The sequence below is a fragment of the Semicossyphus pulcher genome, unplaced genomic scaffold (assembly GCF_022749685.1).
Source record: "Semicossyphus pulcher isolate SPU_LCO1_2020_fin unplaced genomic scaffold, fSemPul1.0.p SCAF_5, whole genome shotgun sequence".
NCBI lineage: Eukaryota > Metazoa > Chordata > Actinopteri > Labriformes > Labridae > Semicossyphus > Semicossyphus pulcher.
The window spans coordinates 32,642,501-32,663,389 of NW_027211726.1; the positions used below are offsets into that span (position 1 = coordinate 32,642,501).

The 20,889-nt window shown below is 44.0% G+C and overlaps 2 protein-coding genes across 2 annotated transcripts in view; both read left to right on the forward strand.

Moving 5' to 3' along the window:
- Positions 1–20,889, forward strand: part of LOC138609469 (NACHT, LRR and PYD domains-containing protein 3-like) — a 94,502-nt gene that overhangs the window by 39,163 nt on the left and 34,450 nt on the right. The gene's annotated exons all lie outside the window — the stretch shown is intronic.
- Positions 382–1,509, forward strand: LOC138608555 (stonustoxin subunit alpha-like). The gene is made up of 2 exons (XM_069681159.1): positions 382–391; positions 944–1,509. Exons 1-2 carry the CDS (start codon positions 382–384, stop codon positions 1,507–1,509), a joined length of 576 nt encoding a protein of 191 aa, XP_069537260.1.

Sequence of the window (20,889 nt, forward strand, 5' to 3'; positions counted from 1 at the left end):
CATCCTTGATGAATGAAATGTATGCTGAAAATCCTCAAATGTTTTGGTGCTCTGACGACGACAGGATGGAACGTTTGTTTGGCTTTAATGTTTATAAGTCGGCCATTTTTGTTTGTAGATCCTGGAAGAAACGTCAGGATGGTTTATTTCTTTAATATTATTTCTGTTACGTGTCGACTTCTGGTTTCTGCTGTCTCTCTGCCTTTTTATGGGCCGGACATGTTGTTTATGTCTGACAGTAATAACACAATCAATCACACACAGACAGACAGACAGAAGCTGTCTCTCTGTCTCTAACTGGTGACCTTGCTGTCTGATGGAGGATGTGAGTGAAGCTGTATGAAGTCGATTCTGATCTGGTTTCTTCCTCCAGGTTGGACCATGGCGGACGGCACAGACTGAAACCTGAGAGGAACTGTGAGTGTGTTTGAACTTTGATTCATGAGAACACAGCTGCTCATGTTGGGCTCCACTTTTTGTAATTGTCTTGACTGAAGATGAATTTCAATCAGGATTGACTTTCTGTTTTTGTCAGTGTGGCTGTAAAGATGTACGAAGTGAACAAAGTGAACAGCAGGATCCAATCAAAAGAATCAATACATTTGATGATCAGTGAAGAGAAGATTCACTGTGTTTCTTCCAGCTCTGATCTTTCTGCTTCATGTGACCTCTGACCTAATAACAGTTTGAGACAGCAGATGGTTCACAGCTTCTTTGTGCTGCACTTTTATTACTGACACTTGATTGTGCTCTTATCCTGGGCTCCACACATCCTGACTGCCATGTTCACTAACTGTTCATTTCATTACAGCTGCAGTGTTGAGTTTCAGTGCTGCCAAATATTCACAGTTAAACATGAAATCTAAGTTTGACTGACTTTCAGAAACTGTCAGTAAAGTTGTTTTTGAATGAACAGATGATAACCTGCAGCTGTGTTGTGTCTCCTTCTCTCCATCAGACGCCTGTGAGCTGGAAGTGGACACAAACACAGTGAACAGAAGACTCAAACTGTCTGACAACAACAGGAAGGTGACACGTGTGTGGGAGGCTCAGTCATATCCTGATCATCCAGACAGATTTGATTCTTGGCCTCAGCTGCTGTGTAGGACTGGTCTGACTGGTCGCTGTTACTGGGAGGTCGAGTGGAGAGGAGGTGTTCATGTATCAGTGAGTTACAGAGGAATCAGGAGGAAAGGAGGCAGAGATGAATGTTTGTTTGGATGGAATGATCAGTCCTGGAGTCTGAGCTGCTCTGATGAAGGTTACTCTGTCTGGCACAATAACAGAGAAACAAACATCTCCTCCTCCTCCTCCTCCTCCTCCTCCTCCTCCTCCTCTGGTAGAGTAGCAGTGTATGTGGACTGTCCTGCTGGCACTCTGTCCTTCTACAGAGTCTCCTCTGACACACTGATCCACCTCCACACCTTCAGCAACACCTTCACTGAACCTCTTTATCCTGGGTTCAGGTTGTGGTCAGTAGGTTCCTCGTTGTCTCTGTGTTTTCTGTAGGTCAGAGAAACTCTGCTGACTGAACATCACTGACTCTGTTCACTGACTCAAACTCTTTCATGAGTCTGATTTCATCACTTTGATTTGAATCATTTTATCAGGTTAAAAACTCAAAGATATTTACTTGTAAAAAAGAACTCATGATTTTGATTCATTTATGTTTCTGTTCTATTTTGAACGATGTCGTCGTTTATTTGAATAAAATCTTGACCTTTGATCCTGAAGGAAATCATTTCATCTCGTCTGTCATCACTTTGAACACATGTGACGTTTGTCTTGTAACAGGTGACCCTTTGCCTTTGAGATTTCTGAACTGGAGAGACATCAGAGCCGAGAGGAGGGGACTCCACCCCCCTCCATCCCTTTCACCTCACCCCCTCAAACCCCAGCCAGGTCATCCTCTTCCTTGATCACCCTTTCTCCCTCCTCCCCACTTTTGGAGTTCACTGACCACATGAAGGAGCTGGTCAATGCTGGAACTAGATGCACCCCCCGGCCCTCTCCCATTTTCTCTCCCATAAACCCTGCATGGCGCCCACCTCCACCAGTTCCGACACAGCCATTACTGCCACGACGCCCTCCCCCTCCTGCTCCTCGGCGGCATCATGCTCTGTCTGCCGAGCCTGATAAGGTTGATATGGTTGCTTGTATTCAAAATGTACCAAGCTCAAACTGATATGTGGAGGGTCCAGGCTGTAAGGATAATGGCAGTCATGACTCTTTCCAGGACAAGCCCGGGCCCTGTATGCCAGTAGGTTCAACAATTTCTGTCCTGATAGGTAATAGAAAAAGAAAGGCGATGCTACCGCGAAACAGGAAGCACTTATGTGATTCTGCATATTTAGCAAATTTATCATCCATTCCTTGTGAGCCACAATCTGTCCCAATCATGAGGGCAGATAAGGCTCCTCAGACACTAAAGCTGGCTTTATTAAACATCAGATCTTTGGCAGGGAAAACATTTTTAATCAATGATTTTATTACTGAGCACAAACTTGATTTTATGTTTTTAACTGAAACTTGGTTAGACCAAAATAACAGTGCAGCTGTTCTTATTGAGTCAACCCCTCCCAACTTTAGTTTAGATATATTAGCGAGGCTAGATTGCATAAGAGAGGAGGTGGAGTTGCAATTTTGTTTAAGGAGTCCCTCCAATGCAAGCAGTTATTCTTTGGAAATATTGCTTCTTTTGAATATGTGGCTCTGCAGCTGAAGTCCTCCCCTCGGGCCATGCTCCTGAATATTTACAGGCCGCCTAAATACTGTGCAAACTTTTCTGATGATTTTAATGACCTGCTGTCTTTAATCTGCATTGACTTTGACTGTGTTGTAATTGTTGGTGATTTTAACATCCATGTTGACAACTCTCAGGACAGAGGGACCAAAGAACTGTGTTGCACTCTTGACAACTATGGGCTGACTCAGCATGTGACAGAGCCCACACACAATAAGGGGCACACTCTGGATTTAATTATCTCTAAGGGTCTAAACATGTCCAAGATTGTGGTGACAGATGTTGCCCTCTCTGATCACTCCTGTGTTTTCTTTGAGAGTGTTATCTTAGTGCAGACAATTACTCAAACAAAAGTAATTACAAAACGTTGTATCACTGAAAACACCAGCGACATTTTTAACCAGGTTTTCTCTTCCACACCTTCCCTGTCCTGGGTCTCAGTCAATGAGTTGGTAGATAATTTCAATTCTAAAATTGCAAATGTAATGGATACCATCGTTCCCACTAAGACGAAGGTTGTCTCTGGTAGGAAAAGATCTCCTTGGAGAAATGCCACACTGGTAAGAGCTGAAAAAAGAGAGTGTCGGAAAGCTGAACGCAGGTGACGAAAAACAAATCTTCAGATTCATTATGACATCTATAAAGAGAAACTTTGCATTTATAATTCACAACTAAGGAATGCAAGGCAATCGTTCTTCTCTGACATCATCACCAAGAATAGTAATAACACACGTGCCTTGTTTGCTACTGTTGACAGGCTAACAAACCCTCCTGTGTCAGTAGCACCTGAACTTCACTCAGCCAGGGCCTGCAATGAATTTGCCTCCTTCTTTACAGAAAAAATACTGAAAATCAGACAAGCAGTCAGTAACTCAGTTTTAGGTTCAGGTTATGTGCTGTGTTCAACTAAAACCAATTTAAACACCATGACACAATTTTACCTGATCAAAAATAAAGACCTGGAGGACATAATACAACACCTAAAATCCTCCCACTGCTGCATGGATATTATGCCTACAGATTTTTTCTAAAAGGTCTCAAAAGTCATGGCATCAGATCTGATACAGATTGTGAACTTGTCTCTTCTCTCAGGTGTCTTCCCACAGGCCCTGAAAACAGCAGTCATCAAGCCACTGTTAAAAAAGAACAACCTAGACAAGTCACTGATGAAGAACTACAGGCCTATATCAAATCTACCATTTTTAAGTAAGATAATCGAAAAGGCTGTCTTTCAACAGTTGAACCACTTTCTGACAGTGAACAACTACTTTGATGTCTTTCAGTCAGGCTTTCGACCACACCACAGCGCTGAGACGGCTCTCGTCAAAGTGATTAATGACATCCGCTTAAACACAGACAATGGTAGAGTTTCAGTCTTAGTACTACTCGATCTTAGTGCTGCATTCGACACAGTTGACCATAAGTTATTACTCGACCGTCTGGAAAACTGGGTTGGTCTTTCTGGCACAGTACTAAACTGGTTTGGTTCTTATTTAAAGGACAGGGACTACTTTGTGTCTATAGGTAACTTTACATCTGAGCAGACAAAGATTACATGTGGAGTTCCCCAAGGCTCCATTCTTGGGCCTCTTCTGTTTAACATCTACATGCTTCCACTGGCTCAGATAATGGAAAACAACAAAGTTAGTTACCATAACTACGCAGACGACACACAGATCTACATCACAGTGTCACCAGGGGACCATGGCCCCATACAAGCACTAGTTAAATGTATTGAACAAATCAATGAGTGGATGTGCCATAATTTTCTTCAATTAAACAAAGACAAAACTGAGGTAGTTATTTTTGGAGCTAAGGAGGAGTGATTAAAGTCAGCGCACAGCTTCAGTCATTAGTGTTGAAAACCACTGACCAAGCCAGAAATCTGGGTGTAGTCATGGACTCAGACCTGAACTTTCAAAGCCACATTAAAACAATTACAAAGTCGGCCTACTACCACCTCAAGAATATATCCAGGATTAAAGGACTTATGTCTCAGCAGGATCTAGAAAAACTGGTCCATGCATTTATCTTCAGTCGACTTGATTACTGTAACAGTGTCTTTACAGGTCTCCCGAAAAAAACAATCAGACAACTGCAGCTGATTCAGAACGCTGCTGCTCGAGTCCAGACCAGGACAGGAGATCACATCACTCCAGCTCTGAGGTCTTTACACTGGCTCCCTGTCTGTCAGAGAATAGACTTCAAAGTACTACTGCTGGTTTAAAAAGCGCTGAACGGTCAAGGGCCAAAATATATTTGTGATCTCCTGATACAGTACGAACCATCCAGACCCCTCAGGTCGTCAGGGACAGGTCTGCTTTCTGTCCCCAGAGTCAAAACCAAACATGGAGAAGCAGCATTCGGTTTTTATGCTCTGTATATCTGGAACAAACTCCCAGAATCATGCAGGTCTGCTGAAACACTTTGTTCTTTTAAATCAAGCCTGAAGACTCAGCTGTTCACAGCTGCCTTTTATTAAACTATTTTAATACTTTTATTTTAATCTGCACTGTAGCTTTTACCCTTATTTTTTATTTTTATTTTATTTTATTTTATTTTTAAATTTTAGCTTCTATTTTAGTTGTTTTTCTTCACTCTGCTTTTTAATGTATGATGTGTTTCTTTGCCTTTGTTGTTCTATGTAAAGCACTTTGAATTGTCTTGTTGCTGAAATGTGCTATATAAATAAACTTGCCTTGCCTTGCCTTTGTGTGAGACCACATGGACAGAGATGTTGGAACACTTTCATAAAGCTCACATTCACCATATTAACACAGCGGCCATTTTCTTCTGACGTTAAGTTCAGGGTGAGAGGCTCAGATACTGTTAGCATGTTGTGCTGCTGCGTTCAGGTGCTCATTTGTATAAACATAGTGAAGGTGACAGTCTTTGTTATTTCACGGCTTCATTGATCAGCAACTGAAAAGACAACAGACAGTGAAAATCCAAAGGAGCATCAGGACATATATCAAGGTAAAACTCTGTGTGTTATTAAATATGTTGTTTAACCTGAAATGTGTTCAGATGTTCCTCCAACAAGAGAGGTATGGTGAGCGCAGACACAGATAGCTGCTAATCAGTGCTAACACATCAATAAATGAAGAGTAAAAACAGTGTGTCAGACATGTTGGACGGTCTGTTAGTCCAATAAAGCGCACACACAGATTATCTGTCTGATATTTACATGAACAAATCTCCAAAAGGCTCCAACAGCACAAACACGGCCTAGAGGTTACGTTCAGGGACTGAATTAGCTGAGGGGACACCTAGCAGACAGCTAACAGCTCCCAGCTGTCACTCAAAGAGGCCACGCCCCTAATGATGCATCACTTTAATCAGAATCAGCTTTATTGGCCAGGAATTTGACTCCGGTTAAACTTTGGTTAACACTCAATATTAAAAATAAACTAATGGATTTTAGTGCAGCTTTTGATCTCATAGACCATGACCTACTACTCGTTAAACTATCTGCATGTGGATTCAAACCTTCAGCTGTTAATTGGATGAGAAGTTACTTATCCAGCAGACAGCAGAGTGTCATGTTTAATGGTACCCTGTCAAATATTAAATCATAACAATGTGGAATCCCCCAGGGCAGCTGTCTAGGACCTCTCCTGTAGGCCATATTTACAAATGATCTACCACATGTATTAAAAGAGGCAGGCATTGCTACGTATGCAGATGATACTACAATGTATGTATCTGCAGAAAAGAGCCAGGATCTTAACTGAATGCTTCAAGAGGAGTTGATGCTGGTTTCTGAAAATAGGCTAAAGTTGAACATCTCAAAAAAACAAAGATATTTGGTTCCAGACATGCTCTGAAGATAGATCAACAGCTGTGCATCTCTTTACAAGGGGTAGACATTGAGCAGCTTAAAGAGGCACAATTGTTGGGTGTAACAATTGATGAAAAACTTTCATGGTCAACTCACATTAATAACATAGTTATAAAAATGAGCAGAGGCATTTCCATCATCAAATGAGTGATTACTTTTAAACAAAGAAAGAAAACAAGAAAACAAGTGATACAATCTTTAGTCTGATTACAGCTCGATTACTGTCCAGTAATCTGGTCCAGCGCTTCAAAACAAGAGCTTAATAAGATCCAGCTCACCCAAATCAGAGCTGCCCGCCTGGTTCTTCACTGCTCAATGAGGGACAGTGTGGACGGGATGCATGCAAGGCTGTCATGGATCAGGGTGGAAGAGAGACCTGCTTGTAGCCTGGTCCAGTAACCTCTAATTTAAGGATAATATAGTTTCACTTTTTAACAGTCATATTGAAACGCTCTTTACCACAGAGGGAGTTATAGAGATAGAGCTTGCAGTGTGTTCCTCATGATGGATCACATGATGGGCTACATGCAATTTAGCATTCAGCTCCTTTAATCAGGTATGAATCCTAGTATGAAGTCCCACTTAGAGCACAGGTAATCCTTACAAGTCAGTATCTGGATCAGGTTGATCCAAACCAGTTTTCTTTGAACAACCGGGATAAAAGTAAGATGGATTACCTGATCCATGATGATGAAAAGAGGATTTCCAAATGAAATGAAACCTTTTGAACAACCTGGGAGCGGATTGGAGGAGAAGAGTCGCAGTTATGTGACACTCAATCAAACTTCTGCCTCAACTTTGTGTCTCTTTAGATTTGACATGAGATTTTTATATTTCTGCTGTTTGCCAGAAAATTTAATGTCAGAATCAACACAATTATAATGTAAGGTGCAGCTCTGTTTCCACTGAACTCTTGTGTAGCTGCACAGGTCCACCTGAGTGTGTGTGTGTGTGTGTTTGTGTTGCAGCTGACTTGTGGGCAGCGTTAGGCGGGAGGACAGAGTACCAGACCTCAGAGAGACTGGAGAGTCAGACCCTGACTCACCCTCCTCGTCTGTTTGGATGCTCCAACAAGACGGGCAGGTTCATCGTAAGTATCTGGTCCAGATGATTAAAACCTCCTCAGTAACAAGAATCATTTTCAACACATTCCTTCAAACACTTCAGTAAGCTGTTATCTTCCTCATGAGGCTGAATGAGTCCTCTTCAGTGTGTTGTTTCTCAGACATCGATGATGCGCAGATGATGAAAAGAACTTCCGTTGACACCGACTTGTTTGTATATAAGCACAGATTCATTACAAAGAATCAGCATCAGTCAGGCTTCATGAATACCTGGGAGATCACCTCGGCCAAATAGTGTCTCCCCGAAACACAGTCCAACATGCACTTATATATGTTCCAGGTGTGTTTATGTTTCTCTTACCATGTGTTTCACATGAGGACGAAACCCCTTTTCTTTCCCCCAAAAGGCTCCTATTTCATCAACATTAGACGGGGTCCTCTCCTCATTGACATGTTTTCATAGTATCCTATACCTCGTTTTAGACAGGGCATATGGCATTAGTTTGACTACTCCTGCACAACAACTTTCCAGAGTCACTTGTAAGCAACTCACATCTCAGGTCAGGTACTACATATTTCCCCCCTTCGAGACGACACAGTCTCGAAAAAGAGAAAATGACGCACTCAGAATGTTTATGACATTCCTCCCGTCCATGCTCGCTACAGCATAACTTTAGCAATAACTTTGAAGTGTGAGAGCGTAAAACCTATCTGGCAGCCATCTCTTCTGTCATATCCATCAAACAATCCAGACAGGAAGATTCTCCCACGGTCCCTCTGCCCCAGGCAACCACATATAGTACTTCAAGTCACTTGAAACGGAGAGTTCTAAAACTTTGTATATTAACAAATTGTATGCAAATGTTTGTGGGAACCTCAGAAATAAAAATGAGAAACTGTCCAGAGTGAGGCTGGTCGACCCATCGCACCTTCCTGTGGACCTTTCCCTACCTAACACCTCTATCCCTAAACACTGGAGAACAAAAAGAGAACACCTGAGGTCCCAATGTATTTGCATTATAATAGAAAACATGATTCTCAAAGCAATCAAAGTAAAGAAACCCCATACCTTTCACTCCTCATACGCCCCTGTTATAAACCCTTAAATGTTACTCATGCAGTTATAGCCAACTCAAAAACTAAACCCAAGCATTATATGTTACTCGGATTGTCACTAACATAAATGTCCGATTTTCATTTCGCGTGCACTAGTGTATAATAAAAAGTACAAAGTATCCATCAATATCACAGATTACAATATAATAAAACATCCAATACTGTAAAAATGTGGAGAAAAACATGTTAACATATCAGACTGTTGCTCCTCAGCAACATCAGCTTCTCGTGTAATGTACTCTCAATGTCATATTTAAATCAGGGTGTGTTGTTGTTGTAGTCCTTGTTCAGGGTCCTCTGTCCATTTTCACTGTCCATGTTTGAATGTTTGAGTCCATTCAGGCTGTGAGGATCTCTGGACAAGCAGTCACCCTCACATTGATCTCCCACATGTTGTCCTGGGAAGAAAGAAAATACCAGCCAGTATCTTGCAAAAACATCAAATGCAGTATATTGTAATTCATTTTCACATGATTCCATTTCCCCCCTTTACCCACACTGATCCCCATACATCAAACACTCAACAACAAAAAGTTATAAGATAACATCAAAAATAAATGTCGAGATTATAATAAAGTCAGATATTCAAAATGGATATTTCTCAACCATCTCGCCTTCTATCGCCGCTTCCTCCTCATCTTCACTCGGGTCATCCCTACGTAGTAGCGGCATCTGAGCGTTATCTCCTGGCATCACAACACAACCTCATCAGTATCACAGCCTTTGCAAAAGTCAACATCAGCGTACAAAAACAAAACATCACACACAGTGATAGAATTACTGCCACCATAATCTGAACCAATATAGCTCCCATTGGTCCTAATTTGTCTTGCAACCAAGCATTAGCGGACCATCCAGCTCCTTCCGATGGGCCAAACGCATCCCTAATGAGGCGCAACGCATCGATGACGCTAGGTATGTTGTCAGAGCGATCAGGAATCAAAGTGTAACAGGCATCTCCAGTCAGGTTTAAAGCTACACATAGGCCACCTTGTTTGGCCAAAATATAATCAAGAGCCATGTCATGTTTCAGCAACGTCAATCTGTGACTCTTCTGTGTATTTGACAAATATTCAAAACCTCTTATAGTCTCATTTGCAAAACCCTGTAGGGTGTAAGTAATATTATCAATATGATCCGCCAAGAATGTTACACCATACCACGGAAACAATCCTATACCCCATTTAGACCTGTGTGTTGGCAGATTTTAACAATGCGGTTTTTCAACACACCATTCATTTTTTCACAAACACCTTGGCTTAGCGGATGGTAAACGGCTCCTAGTCGCTGTTTAATTCCCAATTTTTGTAAAATCAATTTCACCGTTTTATCCAAACTCTTTTCCATTATCTGAGGATCTACGATCTGGGAGTCCCCATCTGCTTATAACCTCACAGCACAAAAACTCGGCAACAGACTGAGCGTCTTTCCTCCTGGTTGGACATGCTTCAGGCCATCGTGAAAATCTGTCCACTACAACTAGCATGTATCTTTTGCCTCCATCTGGTTTTATCATGTCAACAAAATCCATGACCAATTCACGCACGGGACCTGTCGGAGTTGGAATGTAACCAGGAGGAACTGTCACACCCCTCCGAACATTATTTTTTAGACAGATTGTACACCTGCCTATGACATGATCAATTTGTTCAAGCAAGTACGGTGCCCAAAAACCAAACTCCTTCGTGATCTTTCTCCTAACTTCCCCCCTCGAAACATGAGCTAACCCATGTGCTTCTTGAACCATCAGACCTAGCAGGTCTGGGGGTGCCACCATCAGTCCCTCATGATTCCGCCACAGACCAGTAGAATCTTGAGTGACACCTCGGTCTCGCCATAACTGTTTGTCCATCACAGAAGCAGCTTCTTGCATTGAGACCACATCTCTGAATGTAATTTTATCTTCCAAGTCCACCTCATGGGTGACCAGACGGACCTTGCCCACTCTGTCTGCTCCTGTAACTGCTTTTGCAGCCTCGTCAGCTGCTTTGTTACCTTGTGTGACCCTTGACGTGTCCATTTTGTGTGCCGCGCACTTAGCTATTGCTATTTCTTTAGGTTTCATCATTGCATGCAACAATTTCAGTCTGTGAGCATGATGCTGTATAGGAGAACCATCCGTTTTCTTAAACCCTCGATTTTTCCACCAACTGTATTTGATTAAGTTTTCTAAGCGTCTCCTGGTCCTGCTCTCTCTGAACCTGCTCCTTTTTCCGATATAGCTCAGCTTGATGAGCTATATGGTCTGTGTAAACACCTTTTGTCATGTTTCCCAGGCCAACCACCTCTGCCAGTTTACTCCTCACTGGCAGGGGCAGCCCTTTCTGTAACTTAACTCGCAAAATGGATTGTTCCATTCGGTTTAGATCTGGGTCATTTCCTGTGACATTTCTCCACACCTGATGAACCCTCCACACATAAGCCCTTGGATTTTCCTGTAGTCCCAATGGCTCAATGACAATATTATCAGGGTGTACATTTGTTGGGAATGTATCTTTAAGTGCTCCCCACATCCGACCTCTACTTACAGAAAACAACTCTGGATCATTTACTGCCGTCGCCACGTATCGATTTAGTCCTGCTTTCTGCAGGATTTCGTGCATAGCTGGGACCCCAAGGAGATCAGCCAAAAGTCTCTTGATATCTCCCATGGCAGGCTGCGTCCCACCAAAACCTCTTCCAACTTTGCAATCCAAGGATGTGCTCCATCTTGAAGAATAGGTAACTTTTCAAGTATGTTTGATATATCTGTATTCTGCCATGGCTTGTACTCCAGATTCTGTCCCCGTATAATCACTGGACACTGCTTTTCAGGTCCCTTGTCCTTTCTTTGGCGTAATATAAACCCCGAAGATTCTGACTTTTTAGACTTTCTCTTCCGTATATCTTTCCTTGCCTTCTCCAGATCCTGTAATTGATCTTCCAATTCTTTTCGACCTTCTAGACTGTTAGCTTCATCCAACTCCAAAAGTCATCTGTCTATTGCTTTCTCAATCCTCTTCTCCCCGGGCACGAGATGCTGATGGAAAAGAACTCGAAAGACACTCGAGCTCCAAATCTCCATCACTATCTCTGTTTTCACTATCATCAGTGCTGTCTCTTTCTGGACTCAATTTCCTCAATGATTTCTCTCCTCTCCTCTCCGCTTTAGCTAACATCCGTCTGACTACTGGGTCATATCCACCAGCGGCCCCTTCTGAGTCACTCTGACTGTCGCCTCCCACTTGCATCCGTCTATCTCTCTGACCGCCCGAGCTGCCCAAACGTCTCTTTTCCCTCTTACTTTTGGAGCTAGGGTACATTTTTATGGTTGTTTTAGCCTTTCCCGTCTCTATTATTCGCTCCTCATCATCTTGGATGTAATAATTGCCCTTATGGCTAATCACTGGGAGCTGGGGATAAACATCAGTAAACTTCACCTCCTCCTCATAAGGTGGAGGCTTCTTTACTGGGGCTGTATGTGAGAAGGGTGCATTAACCTTCGCCATTAGCTTTTCTGTTTCCTTTACACTCTTTTCTATTTCTTTTGCACTTCTTTCCCTCCTTTCTTTTGCAGCTTCTAACATTTTCTGTCCCTCATTTTCAAACAACTTCAGAATGCCAAGCTCTATCCGTCTCTTTTCCTTACGTCTCTGTCCCTTTTTACCTTTCTTTTGTCCTGCGTTATATGTGGACACAAGCACCTGCATTGTTTTAATTACATCTGGGTTAAGAGTCCCTTCCACTGGCCAAGGTTGATCGATGTCAGGCCAACGCTTCTTCCATTTTTCCGACATCTCTGCGATACCTTTAACAAGGGGATTATTCTTCTGCACCACATCAACGGGGGTAATTGCTTTAGAAGCTTTAATGTCCATCTTTGACATTGTAGCGACTCCCTTATATCCTCTTATTGTAAATCAAAACAAATCAGTTAAAAGGCTATTTATGAAGCACCGAATTTTCACAATCAATCAAGAAATGCAAAATAAATCAAGATAAATTTGTAAACCTCAAAGAAGACCAAAGACTTATTGATCACTTGTTTATCACCCAATGCTCTAATCGCACTCATTCATCTCAAAATGATCAAATCATTTCAATGTTCAAACTCGAAATAGCTCAGGTCAAACTAAATCATGCTCAGACAATGAAACCAACATCCGCAACTCTCAACAGTATTTAGACCAAATCCGCCTTTCCACAAATAATCAATTAAATCAATGAAACTTCCTTTAATTAATTCATGTTGTAGTCGATCAGTTCGTTGCCAAGTTTCCCCTCTAGATAATTGCAATGTGTAATATTCCCATGTGTGACCTCAGGCTGAGAAATGATCTTTTCTGCATTAACATCAAAGTAAAAAGAAAACACAATGGGCCTATATGCAAACACACGCTAAATATGTATCAACTATATTGACTATAAATGAGTATATACGCATATAGATAACTGCAGACTCTTGTTAAAAGAGCTTGTGCATAAAATCGCACTAGCCTTGATCAAGCTGGATGCAGGATCCGCGCGCGCTATCATCCACAAGCTCGATCAGCTGTGCTCTCGTCTGCCCTTTGGAGGATCCAAATTCAGACACGTTCCATCCTCAGCTCTCATTCGTCATAATTAAACAGAGGAAGAACAAGAGAAAACAAAACAAGAGTTTAGTGTTTATGATCCATCTAGATTCTTAAAAACAATGCAATCATGGATTCAGTGTAGTTTACACACATTTTCTGCCAACATTTAAGTTGGTCAAATTTATCACAACGGGTGTCCTCCCACAAGAGTTACTCTTTAAACAGCAACTTCTAACAGGCATACATTTATCTTACTTTTCTCAAAACCAAATTCCTTACTTTTCACTTGCATGTCTTCTAAATCTATCATACTTATTTTATTATACAAAGGATTGCCAATTTATGAATCCAAAAAGCAAATATTTTAGTCGGTTTTCAAATCTAATAACGCCTTAAATCTTATTCCTGTTCCTCCTTTTCGCTATCTCCCAAAGAGAGAAGGGGAGGGGGAGCTCACACTCTCCGTCTCAGAAAAAGCACGCTTATTGGTGTTTTAAATGACGTATCACCCCTTGCTCCGCCTCTCAAAATGTTAGCAAGGACTTCCAGTTTATACTGACCATCGGAGGGTGAACATCCAGCCCAGACTCCCCTCAGAGTCAAATCAAACAGAGTCAAAGATAAAGCACGCACACAAAGGCCCACGCAGTATCCTCTCAAATCAACAAGCAAAACAAGTTTATCCTCTTGTAAACTAAACCTGTCTTCTCCTTCATTTTGAATAAGGCTCTATGCTCTTCAAACAGACACATTGTTCTCAAAATGCAGTCACACACATACACACACACACACACACACAGGCAGAAAGAAAGAGAGAGAGAGAGAGAGAGAGAGAGAGAGAGAGAGAGAGTGACCAATCAATCAATCTGCTAATCCTATCAGGATTTGTTTCCCAGCTCTGATGGACTTTATCAGGAGATTTTCTTTTCCCTTTTTCTTTGTCTTTTCACTTTTTACACATGCTTGTGTGAACAGAATGTCCTCGCTGGTCCTCCACTCCTCCTTCGACTCAACAAAGGCTCATATATTTTATCAGATGTATAAACGTCCTCTATTAGGCTCAAAGGTTTTTATCACTGAAGAGGCAAAAAATGTCTCTCCTTATTAGTTACTTCATCTCCTTTAACCCATCAATAACTTATATATGACTACTTGATATGAGAAGCAATCTATTGTATTTATCAATTCCACATAAGCAAATACATTACACAGCCTTCTTCTCCCAACTTAAACAATGACATGCCACAGCTCACACACACACATAGGCAGCATACACAGACTAAAAACACTGTGAAGCACACACACACACACACACACACACACATAGACTCAAGACAGCCGGCAAAACAAAAAACCCTCAAACTGTTTTCCAAAAACACCAAAAGCACTTAATCCTAAAATGTATAGTCGACTCTTTCACAAATTTCCTCTAGACGTCATTTAACTCATTACTTCACAATGTGTGCTCACTGCACGCTCGGCCCGCTCAGCCTTTCCTTTCTTCTCTTGTCTCAACTTTTTTAGGCCTTTCTCTTCTCTTTTTTCTTTATCTTCTCTTTATTTATCTCTTTATCTCCTCTTTTTTCTTTATCTTCTCTTTATCTCTTTCTCTTCTCTTTATTCTTTATCTTCTCTTTATTTATCTCTTTATCTCCTCTTTTTTCTTTCTCTTCTCTTTATCTCTTTCTCTTCTCTTTATTCTTTATCTTCTCTTTATTTATCTCTTCATCTTCTCTTTATTCTCTTATCTTAACCCAGGGCCCTTCTTTCCCTGTTTTTTTTCTCTCTTAAAGCCAACTTTCACTCAGTGCCTAATTTACACGTCTTATCGTTAAGAAGATGTGGGCCCTGGCTTCATTAATCTTGCATGGTTATTCAGCTCACTTACTGTTACTGGTTCTGCTATTCTACACTTTATCTCGACACTAATTCTTCAATTCTTCAACTTCTTTAACTTCAACTTTTGTTTCTTTAACTTCAACTTTTATTTCTTTGCACTTCCCTATTTTGCGTCCTTAACAACGCAATAAACCCCAATTTAGACGGAATATCACTTCAAACATCAACGCATCGCAGCATGTCCGCATCAATGATTCTTTTTACAGTGCATCTAACCAGCTAAAAGCCAACAGCCTCATCAAACCAACGCCCCAATATAAGTGAGAAAATACTCACCTAACCGGTTTATATATTGTGGGAATAGGTGAGTCAAGGCCGTCGGCAGCTGGAGAAGCCTACATCTGGATCCTGTTCGTGACGCCAAATTTCTTGTTTCTCAAACATCGATGATGCGCAGATGAAGAAAGGAGCTTCCGTTGACACCGACTTGTTTGTATAAGCATAGGTTTATTACAAAGAATCAGCATCAGTCAGGCTTCATGAATACCTGGGAGAACACCTCAGCCAAATAGTGTCTCCCCGAAACACAGTCCAACATGCACTTATATATGATGGAAGTGAGAGCATGTTTCTCTCATCCTATTGTTTAGACTAGGCGGGGACACCTTGTCCTTCAGGTTAAAAAGCGCTGATACATCTTTAAAAACAGGACATATACCATTGTTTTACTTCTGCCTACTTAACACATTCCAAAGACACGTGCGTAAGCAACTCACTGTAACATAGTTACACTAACTCTTAGTTTGTTTTTTTCTTATTTGGTTCATGTCTTATCACTAACTCTCCTGTCATTTCAGATCCTGCCTTTCTTCCCTGCCATGCAATCATCTCATTTCCCTCACCTGGTTTTCCCCGCCCATTTTCTCACCTGCAGTCCATTTGGTCATTAGTCCCTCAGTATATATTCTAGTCATTTTCACTTGATCCCTGCCAGATTGTCTTGTGTGTATTTTTGCCAAGCTTTCCAGTATTTTCTATTCTGCCTTCTAGTGCTGACCCTGTTTTGCCTTATTGGACTTCGGATACCTGCCTGCCCCTTGTCGGATTTGTTTGCCTGATTGACTGATCTCCCGGTTTTGACTCTGCCTGTTTTTTGGACTGAATAAACGGATCTTCCCTTTCTACCTGCCTGCCTGATTGTCGTGCTTTTGGGTTCTCCTTCTCCAGCACCAGTGAGCGTGACAGAACAATCTGGCCACTATGAACCCAGCCGACGCTGACTCAATCCGCAATGAGTTGAGAGCACAGGCAAGCGCTCTTCAGCGCCACGACGAACAATTTACCTCTGTTTCAGACGGTCTGCAGGAGATGGCGGCTCGTCATGAGAGGAGCATGAGCAGCATTCAGGAACATCTCCAAAGGCTCTCTCTGTCGGAACGTGGTCTGGACCCTGCATCGTCTGTCAGCCCTCCTGTCCAGACTCCTCCGGTGTCGGATGCTCGTTTGCCTCCTCCGGAACGTTACTCCGGAGCTCCGGGTTCCTGCCGGCCGTTCCTTGTGCAGTGTTCCCTCGTTTTTGAACTCCAGCCTTCCGCCTTTTCCACAGAAAGGTCCAGGGTAGCGTATATTGTCTCTCTGCTTACCGGCAGAGCTAGAGACTGGGGAACCGCAGAGTGGGAGAAGCAATCCGCCATCTGCTCATCTGTCAAGCTGTTCTCCGACGAGCTGCGGAAAGTTTTCGACCATGTCACACCAGGAAGAGAGGTCGCTCGGGGTTTGTTTAACCTGACGCAGGGAGGCAGGTCTGTGTCCGATTACTCTATCGAGTTCCGTACTGTAGCAGCCGAAAGTAACTGGAACGCTGCCTCGCTCTTCGATGCTTTCTACAACGGCCTCTCAGACGACATCAAAGACGAGCTGGCGGCCCGTGATCTTCCTGCTGATTTGGACGCACTTGTCTCTCTCTCTATCCGCATAGACGGTCGTCTGCGGGAGCGGCGGAGGGAGAGAGTTCGGTCTGCTGCTTCACCTGCGCGATTCAACCAGCCATCCCACCCTCCGGGGCTTCCTTCTGAGCAGCACATGAACGCTCCGTGTGACGCTTCTGAGCCGATGCAGCTGGGCAGGACACGGCTGTCTACAGCAGAACGACAGCGCCGCCTACGGGAGAACAGGTGTCTGTACTGTGGTCAGGACGGCCATTTCGCCTCTTCTTGTCCAGTAAAAGACATGGCTCACCAGTCATCCAGAGGGCGCTGGTGAGCCGGATTATGAACTCTGAAACGCCCTCTCGGTCTTTGGTTCAGGTAAAGCTTTTCTGTTCGGGGAATTATCAGACTGTCTCAGCCCTCATTGACTCTGGTGCGGATGAAAGCCTGTTGGACATAACTCTTGCCTCCCAGCTGGGTCTTGGTCAGGTGGTCCTGGAGGAGCCTATCGACGCCTCAGCCTTGGATGGTCGTCTCCTTTTCCGGGTTACTCATCGATCTACTCCCCTTCAAATGACCATTTCAGGTAATCACACTGAGACTCTTTCTTTTCACCTGATCAATGCTCCACAACAATCTGTCATTTTGGGGTTTCCGTGGCTTAGGAGACATAATCCACACATTGATTGGCCTTCAGGGACTATACTGCAGTGGAGTAATCATTGTCACGCTATTTGTTTGAAGTCTGCCCTGTCATCTGCTTCTGGTTTGACTGTTCCCTCTGAGTTTCCAGACCTGTCACAAGTTCCTAAGGATTACCTGGATCTGAAGGAGGTTTTTAACAAGGCCCGGGCCACCTCTTTGCCACCGCATCGCCCTTATGATTGTGCCATTGACCTCCTCCCAGGTACATTTCCCCCTAGAGGGCGACTCTTCTCCTTATCAGTCCCTGAGACTAAGACTATGGAAAAGTACATCAATGACTCCCTGGTGGCAGGGATCATACGACCATCATCATCTCCCGCTGGAGCAGGATTTTTTTTTGTGGACAAAAAGGACAAGACCTTGCGACCTTGCATTGACTTTAGGGGACTTAATGACATTACCATAAAAAACAGGTACCCTCTTCCATTAATTTCCTCTGCTTTTGAACGGCTACAAGGGGCTACCATTTTCTCCAAACTTGACCTCCGCAACGCTTATCACTTGGTGAGAATCAGGGAGGGTGATGAGTGGAAGACGGCCTTTAATACTCCTAGTGGTCATTATGAATATTTGGTCATGCCGTTTGGTCTCACTAATGCCCCTGCAGTCTTCCAGGGATTAGTCAATGATGTTCTGCGGGATCTGCTCAATGTGTCTGTTTTCGTGTACCTGGATGACATTCTCATTTTTTCTAAGTCCAGGCAGGAGCATGTGGTGCATGTACGTCAAGTCCTCCAGAGGCTCTTGGAGAACCAGCTATTTGTGAAAGCGGAGAAGTGTGAGTTTCACGCTTCAGAGGTATCCTTCCTGGGTTTCATCATCAACGCTGGCAACATCCGGATGGACCCGGTCAAAACCAAAGCAGTCACTGACTGGCCAACTCCATCCACACGCAAGGAGCTTCAACGTTTCCTGGGATTTGCCAACTTCTATCGAAGGTTCATTCGAAACTACAGTTCAGTGGCAGCTCCCCTCACTGCTCTCACCTCCCTCAGTGAGCCCTTCCGGTGGTCCTCCGTGGCTGAAGCGGCTTTTGGTGAGTTGAAGTTCAACTTCACCTCTGCCCCTATTCTCATCTTCCCAGATCCTGCTCACCAGTTTGTCGTGGAGGTGGATGCCTCAGACACCGGTGTCGGGGCAGTTCTTTCTCAGCGGTCGGCTGAGGACCAGAAAGTCCACCCATGTGCTTTCTTCTCCCGGAAACTGGACCCAGCGGAGAGGAATTATGACATTGGGAACCGTGAGCTGTTGGCAGTCAAGCTTGCACTGGAGGAATGGAGACACTGGTTGGAGGGGGCGGAGCAACCATTTGTGGTTTGGACTGACCACAAAAACCTTGAATACATCCGATCGGCCAAGAGACTGAACTCTCGTCAAGCTAGGTGGGCTCTCTTCTTCAACCGTTTTGACTTCTCTCTCTCATACAGACCAGGTTCCAAAAATGTCAAGCCCGATGCTCTGTCCCGTCAGTTCCAGTCAGAGGATTCCCCATCCCAGCCTGAAGGTATCCTCTCCTCTGCATGCGTCATCGGAGCGGTAACCTGGGAGGTGGAGAATAAGGTAAAACGCTCCCACACTGAACACCCTGCTCCTAGTGCTTGTCCAGAGAACCGATTGTTTGTTCCAGACAGTCTCCGTTCTGAGGTCCTCCAGTGGGGGCACTCTTCTCGTCTGGCTTGCCATCCTGGGGTGAGACGCACTTTAGCCCTGCTTCGACAGCGCTTCTGGTGGTCTTCCATGGAAAGGGACTCCAGGGAATTTGTTGCTGCCTGTCATGTCTGTTCTCAACATAAGAGCTCTCACCAAGCTCCATCCGGTCTCCTTCATCCGCTGCCAGTTCCTCGCCGTCCCTGGTCTCACATTGCTTTGGACTTTGTCACCGGCCTACCACCTTCAAACGGTAACACAGTTATACTCACTGTTATTGATCGCTTTTCCAAAGCGGCCATGCTCATTCCCTTACCCAAATTACCCACTGCCAAAGAAATGGCTGAAGTTTTGTTGCAACATGTGTTCCGGCTGCATGGTCTCCCATCTGATGTGGTCTCTGACCGGGGACCACAATTCACCTCTCACTTTTGGTCCGAGTTTTGCAGGATGCTGGGGGCTACTGTCAGTTTGTCATCTGGTTTCCACCCACAATCCAACGGTCAAGCAGAACGCATGAATCAAGAGATGGAGACAGCACTGCGCTGCCTTACTTCCCGCAACCCCTCCTCCTGGTCTGAGCAGCTCCTATGGATTGAGTACGCTCATAATACCCTGCCCAGTTCAGCCACTGGTCTTTCACCCTTCCAATGCTCCCGGGGGTACCAACCACCGCTCTTTCCAGAACAGGAACGTGAAGCCAGCGTTCCCTCAGTTCAGGCGTACGTCCGACGGTGTCGGCGCACTTGGATGCAGGCCCGCTCCACACTCCTGCGCTCTTCCGACCCTTACCAACGATCGGCCAATCGTCATCGCAATCCTGCACCCCGGTACTCCCCAGGACAACGCGTCTGGCTGTCAACACGGGATCTTCCCCTCAGAGTGGACTCCAAGAAGTTGGCTCCCCGTTTTGTGGGCCCGTTCCCAATCTCTAAGATAATCAATCCTGTGGCTGTCCGTCTTCGCCTTCCATCGTCCATGAGGATTAACCCAACATTCCATGTTTCCAAGGTCAAACCTGTCAATGAGAGTCCACTTCTGCCCCCCTCCAAACCCCCACCACCCCCCCGGCTTATTGATGGGGCACCTGCGTACACTGTCCGTCGTCTCCTCAAATCCAGGCGACGTGGTAGGGGAGTGCAGTATCTGGTTGACTGGGAGGGTTACGGCCCAGAAGAACGCTCGTGGGTCCCCACTCGCAGCATCCTGGACCCAGCTCTCATCACAGACTTTCACCTGGCTCATCCTGATCAACCGGGTGGGACGGCAGGAGCCGTCCCTAGAGGGGGGGGTTCTGTAACATAGTTACACTAACTCTTAGTTTGTTTTTTTCTTATTTGGTTCATGTCTTATCACTAACTCTCCTGTCATTTCAGATCCTGCCTTTCTTCCCTGCCATGCAATCATCTCATTTCCCTCACCTGGTTTTCCCCGCCCATTTTCTCACCTG